Genomic DNA, 6,884 nt, shown 5'->3' on the forward strand with positions numbered 1-6,884 from the left:
TTTATGACTCCCCTGAATATATGGCACCGAAACCTCATAGGAAGTCATTAAGTTGTACATTAAATGGGCGCTTTCAAGAAGAAAAACCACACACACTCATACAAACATATGTATATTGTTGTATTGCTGGTGGGTGTGTGCTGTGTACCGTTACTGAGTTGGCGTCAAAACTGTCGTAAATTGTGAGAAATAATTGTGAGCCATTGTTTCTGCGGACTAACGAGCAACGCCGCCGCCTCATGAGCCATGGCAGAGCAGTCATTCACAGCGCCCACACCGCACCGCCCTTTTCTTACTTCCTACACACATTACTACTTTCACCTGTTGTAATCAGCAACAGTAACCAGTCAAGCTGTCTTTTGCTTTGCATTAAAATATCGTTTTTGTTTCTGCCTTCGCCTTTGCCTTTGCGTTTGCTGCTGTTATTGTGACTGCTTGACGAGCTGGGCGGACAGGGAAATGAATGGCGCCTAGTCATGCGGCTGAGAGGCCTATTATGCGGCAAAGGATCCTAGTTATTTATTGCACACACCCACACACACACGCAGACATGCACGCGAGCGGCGGAGGACTTTCGCCTTTCGGAAAATGCGTAGAAAATTAATTTGCATTAACCACAAAAGCCACCGCACACAACAACAACAACAAGAATTAAACAAGCTGTGAACTAGCTATGTATGTGTGTTGGTGTAACCTACACATAAGCATGTTAAGACGTTCGTTTGTATGTGTGTGTGTGTCTTTACTGCCATTTTGTTAGGTTTTTCGGCAGTTTATGTGCTAAAAGTGAAATAAAGTAAAAGTGAGAATAAAGTTGCAATAGCAACAACAACAACGTCTCCACATCTCAACTCATAAATAATTAATTGTGCAGCCTGTCAATGCGAAGTGCCAAGGCAAAACGGTATTTAATGCCTCTGCTGTCACTCCTATCACACTGCTCAACTTTCACATCAAACAACAGTCGGACACACTGATGGCCTGCCAAACCAACAACACCACCCGCCCTCATGCGCTCACCCGCATTGTCGACCAATCATCACTGCCAGCAGAGATTAGCCGAACAAAGTTTTACTTTCACTTTCACTTCTAATCCGCCAAATGCACGTACAAATGGGCAACAAATCAGAACATAGAAAATCCCTTAGTCAGTCATTGGATTGAATTGCTTTCCGAATATTTCTTTCGACTGACCTTTCCCACAAATCCCGCGTTTAGCCAGCAATTGCCAATTGCTTTTCCAACCAACACGCTGCCCCCCAACTTCTTGTGTGCCAAATTGGTATGTCGTATAGCTGAGACAGCTGAGTGCTGCTCTGAGCGCGGTAAGCTGCCGAGTGTGTTCCTGCTTAATCCTTGTTTGTTTTGTTGACATTTTTGTTTCGGGTTTCAATTGCACAAAGGCGCTGTTGAATGCTTGTCGACAGTATTTTCTGGTATCTAGCAAAGTTTCGGTTGAAGTTGACGTGGAATTTCGTTTGTGGATATTCACACCAGCTGAATGGCTGAATGAGTTGCTTGAGTGAATTTGGGTCAAGTAAACACGCACTTATACGGCTCAACCTTTTTCCTTTTTCATATTTCAATTATTTAAAGTTGAATCCACGCCATCAATCAAGTAGCCGTAGATGGACGGATATTCGTTAGCTCATATCCGGTGGGCTTGAATATGAAATTCAAATAAAGGCCCATGCCGCCTCTTCTTTCGTTTAAGTGCTGATTTCTATCTGTGTGTGTGTCGGATGTTGAAATTTAATATTCTATATTTTAAAGTGTTGGCGGGATTAAAAATGTTATTGTCACTTAAAAATCTGAGTCATGTGGCAAATAGTAGGCATTGGAGCAGAAGAAATTGATAAAAAGTTTAATTTTCCTTTTGCAAATTACATAATAAGTCCAACAATATTTGAAGGGATTTTGTGTGGGATTAACGAGAAAATTGAAATTGGATATTATAATTCTTCAGTATATCTTTTTGCTGTTAGGAAATATTTTGAATTTGTATAATGAAGCGGCATTGCATCTTCAAATCACCTATTCAGCCTTGAACTGCTGGGACCTTTGGTTTTTACTGTCTTTCTTTATCGCTTACGAAGAAAGGAAAAAGTAAACTGCAAATGAGAATAATGTGGTGAAGAATATTTTTTCCTGATGAGGAAGCCAGAAGATCAAACACTCGTGCAAATTACCTCCGTTTGAAGACAAGAGTGCCAGCTTATCTCAGTTTCTAAACTTTTACTTTCTTGTTTTATGGAAACCATATATATTCCTCACATAGCTTTCTTTATTGACTAAATAGAAAGCGAAAAAGTCTTTTAAGTAGCTCCGAAATTTTAATGGACTTTACGAGATTTTGGAGTGGTGGAGGACTCAAGAAAATACCACACTTGCTAAGAAACTCGAGATAATTCAGGGGGTGGCGCCCAATTGTATGTGTGGTGCACTAAGATCTACTCCAATTATGGCACTTAACGCCATCTTGCACATAGTGCCCGTCAAAAGGTGTATGGCTGCGAAAGTTTCTATCAGACTCACAAAATTTGGATTCTTAAAAGAAACGTACTGAACACTGGGACATCCTCACACACCTTGATCTCATACTGGATCACTTGGAACATAGTATCACTTAGCCGAACTCTGGCGGTTTCTTCTTTGACGTGGGAATTGTGGTTCGGAATAAGCCGTTGGAAAAGAAGGGCAGTGAGCTGCTTTACGGATGGGTCAAAATCGTGAGGAATGTTGATGGAGAGGTTTACTATCAGGAGCTCTGTCAACTCCTGCTTCAGGCTGCTTGATTATTGCAGTGTCTTCCCAGCTGAGGTTACAACCATTGAGGTTAGCAATAGATTTACAGCTACGGAGTGCAGCCTCCTTAGAGAAGTTACCATTTACTCAGATAGCATAGCGTCGATCCTAACCTTGAAGAAGTACCTTACCTCGCTATCAATAGCATCGAGTGTCTCTGTGATAAGACTGGCATGAGTGCCAGGTCACAGGAAATTGTAAAGCTGACAAGCTAGCAAAAAAGGCACCTTAGAATCGCTAATAGCAGAATGGGTTCGAGTCGGCGTTCCCGTATCCTTTGCGTTCTACTACTAGATAGCATTAGCACATACACTGTCGCAAAAGTCTTCTGCCCTAAATTAATCGCAATAGATCTAATGATATTTTTGTCCTCAGTAAGACTAGCCGCTCTCAAGTTGTGGGGCTTTTAACAGGTCATTGCCCTATTTGCGTTAATGCTGCAAGGTTGGAAATTTTACAAGACGCCATCTGCAGAAGCTGTATGGAAGAAGATGATGAACAACTTAACACTTCCTTATTGACTGCTCCGCGTTTGGAAGGTCAAGGCTTAAGCACTACCTTCAGAAATCCCACCGATCTGTTGGGAATGGAAATTAAATTTGTATTGGCTACTAAGCGTTTTGCTAATTTATTAGTTCAAACACAGGAGTTCCTCTTTTCTATGGCTTCACAAAGAACTGCATATAGTAGACCTCGTGTGTTCTTTGATCAGCCATTTAACCTAATCTAATCTTACGATACCTTTGGCATATATTATTCTCCAAGCCAGCACTATACTTTTCCAATATATTATTGAGATTGGGATACTATAGCATATAGCTGTCATACAATATGGTTGATCAAAATCTAGATAAAGTCTCTTTTGCTACATACTTGTATCTACGAAAGGTATTCTCGTTTCATCAGAAAGGTCATCAGGTATTCTTATTTTATCAAGAGTTTAATGTAGCACATTTTTTTTGTTTTCCCCCAAATTTCCTGCATTAGTTTACTAAGTAGACGGTTGGCGCTTTCTCCTTTCGGTTATTTTTAACTCATGACTGATTCATTTAGTTTGCTTATTAGAAGCATCGCATAGCCACTTACCAAGTGACCTTTTTTAACAGCCGGAGCTCAGTTACTTCAGCGGACGGCTTAAGTGCAGCACTTAAAATAACTGAAGACCTTATTTTTAATGCCTACCAAAAGCACACTTACACAGACTATTTAATATATGTATATATCTAACCATTTATATATACCGTAAAAATATACGTGTTTGGGTGTTCTCAAAGCTTGGCGGCTTAGCTTCTCCGTCATTGCTCAATTAATTTCATCAATTTACCTTCGCTCCAAATGTCAATCTAATACTTTAGCAACCAATTTCGGCAGTTACGGCGCCACCATTGCCATCTTGCCAGCAGCCGGCAATGAGGCGAAGCTAAGCGCGGGTTAGAGCGTATTTTGAACGCGTTTGAAATTTACCTCAAAATTAATTTTTATTTGTTTCTTTCTTTTTTCTCTTCCATGTGCCGCGCCACCAACGCTTGCGTCACCTTTAAATCACCGCACATGCTGCCAAATACTTATACAACGGCTGACGACCGGCTGACGGACTACGCCCTGCTACCCACCACAGTTGAACTCATGCGAGCGGAAACTTCATCGACAACAACAACGGCGCCCAGCATAGGGATGGCAGCATTAGGGAACGGCGCCTCACATGCCGCGGAAACAGCGGCGGCGGGACGACCAACAATGAGTCTAACATTCGGTACCCGCTACACATGGGTCACAGTGGCAACGCTGGTAGCTGTGTTGCAGATGTTGTGCTATTGAAGGCGCAAGTAGGAAGCTACAAAGGGCAGCGGCACCGGCACCGGCCCGCTGCCGTCGGGTGCCACCGCCTTCGGTTTGTGCTGCAGACCTGCGACGGCCCACCGAACCAACGACCGAAGGTAATGGAAAATATAGACAAAATGAAAGTCCCGCTGTAGCTGCAACTACAACTACAACTACAATTAGACCCAGCTGATATGTACCTTTTGAAAAATATCCATCTCCATTTCTTAAACAAAACTGCGAAGCAGAGCACAGAAACAAACAGGCAAAACAATAGTTCACACATACATACATATATACGCACACTTAGGAACAGCCGTGCATATTTAGCAGGTGTAGGTGCAGGAGAGAGACAGAGGAAGGCGCATAAAAATAAAATTGAAACGGTGAAACGTAAAATGGAAAAATCAAAATGCGAAAAGGTGAAGCGCTGATTGTGTACTTGCAATGTTGTTGTTTTGTTTTTGTTAAAGGTAAAGGGCCTGGGCGGTGCCGCTGCCGTTGTCAGTGCCGGCTGGCCGTGCAGCCGGGCGGCAAACAATGGATAATGACTGCATGTAAAAAGTAGGAATTAAAACTGTAGCGAAGAAGAAGAAGCAGCAGACGAGGGAGCCGGGGCAGAAGTAGTATAGCATAATAAATATAAAAATATATCAAATTAGAACAAGTAAAGCAGGCAGCTGCTAAAAGGGAAAAGCAACAAAAGACAACTAAATGCACCGAAAAAAGAACAAAATTGAAATTTTAACTGAAAAACTTTGTGAACTTTAAAGGGAAAACACACACACACTCACAAACAAACAACAAATATACGAGTCTAAACTACGAGGCAACCGGAGGAGAACCGGAGGACGAACAGACTAAACTTAATTGCACAAAAGAAATGAGGCGAAACGTCCGCCCCACCGGCGACTGACGACTGACGACTGTTTGTGCGCCGAGCACAACATATGCAAGTGTATGTGTAAGTGTAAGTGTAAGTGTTTGTGCTTGTATTTAGTTGTATAGGTGTACAAAAAACTGTAAGTGTATATGTACATGTGCAAACAACGGCGCAGACTTCGTTGTTGTAGGGGGTTGGGGGTAACTTTTGAGAAGCTTTGCTTATTCGCTCGCAATGTAAGACGAAATAAAACAATAATTTTTCTTTTCTATGAAAATTGAAATACAAATAAAAATTCAAGTAAAAATAAAATAAACTGAAAAAAATAAAATAAACTAAAAACAAAAATAACAAATTAACAAAAACAAGCAAAACAACAAAGTGACGCAACATAGAGCATTAGTTGAGCATAAAGTTTCAATGAAGAGGAAAAGTTAGCCATACGCAAGCTACAGACCTGCGCTCGATGCGTGCATGTGCGGTGTGTTTTTGTAACTTGTAATAAACAGTAATAAAAAGGGTAGTCAAAGGATAATAATTTTTTAAATGCAACCATTTTACGACGCACACATTTGGCGGTAAGCTTCCAAGTCAGTAGTGGAATTGGCAAAGTTTTTTACCTAGACGAGTAGCATTTTCATACATACACACATACATATATATATTTATATAGTAAAATACTCGTATGCTAGCAAAAGTGTTGCAAGTTTTGTGTAAATTTTAGCGCAATGTTCTGGAAGAAAAGTAAATTAGAAGAATTTTGTGTATTTGCAACTACTTTCTTTGGAAAATTTGCAAGGTATTTTATTTGTTTTTTTAATTTGGGGAAATTAAAGGCAGTGTTTATAAACGTGCTTGTATGTCGTAAAACAATTACAGTAGTTATGTATTCGATGTTCGATGTAAACAAGCCAATCATATATGTGTGTGTTTTTTTAATGTTTAAATTATTTTTATTTTTTTTTTTTAGTGGTTAATTTTATGAACTTTTTTTAATATTTTAATTAATTATATTTTTTCCAATTAGCTTAGTAATTTTTTGGTATTTTTTTAAATAATTTATTTAGTTAATTATAACCGAATAATTTTTATTTGCTTAATTTTTTTGTTTAATTTGACTTTGATTTTTATATTTTTTCTATTTGTTCTATAACTCTATTTTTTTTCGCATTATTTTGATTTAGATCGTTTTAAATTTTTTTAAAATATATTAATTAGCTTTTTTAATTTTTGAAATATAAATTTTGATTTTGATTGTAATTAAAATTTTAGTTTTAATTTTTATTTTCAAAGTTTGACTTAAATATTAATTATAATTTTAATTTTAATTATTATTAAATTATTTGTTTTTTTTTTTGCATATAATTAGTTTATT

General features: G+C 38.8%; 1 protein-coding gene across 1 annotated transcript in view; it reads left to right on the forward strand.

The window, feature by feature from the left end:
* The window catches only part of LOC105222632 (uncharacterized), a 135,367-nt gene extending 128,951 nt beyond the window's left edge, over positions 1 to 6,416 (forward strand). Inside the window, exon 9 of the mRNA XM_049447088.1 lies at positions 4,424 to 6,416. Within this exon, the coding sequence (XP_049303045.1) occupies positions 4,424 to 4,623 (200 nt within the window). The 3' untranslated portion in view covers positions 4,624 to 6,416. The remainder of the gene's footprint in view (positions 1 to 4,423) is intronic.
* The last annotated feature ends 468 nt before the right edge of the window (positions 6,417 to 6,884 follow it).

Source organism: Bactrocera dorsalis, chromosome 2, assembly GCF_023373825.1.
Source record: "Bactrocera dorsalis isolate Fly_Bdor chromosome 2, ASM2337382v1, whole genome shotgun sequence".
In the NCBI taxonomy this organism is placed as follows: domain Eukaryota; kingdom Metazoa; phylum Arthropoda; class Insecta; order Diptera; family Tephritidae; genus Bactrocera; species Bactrocera dorsalis.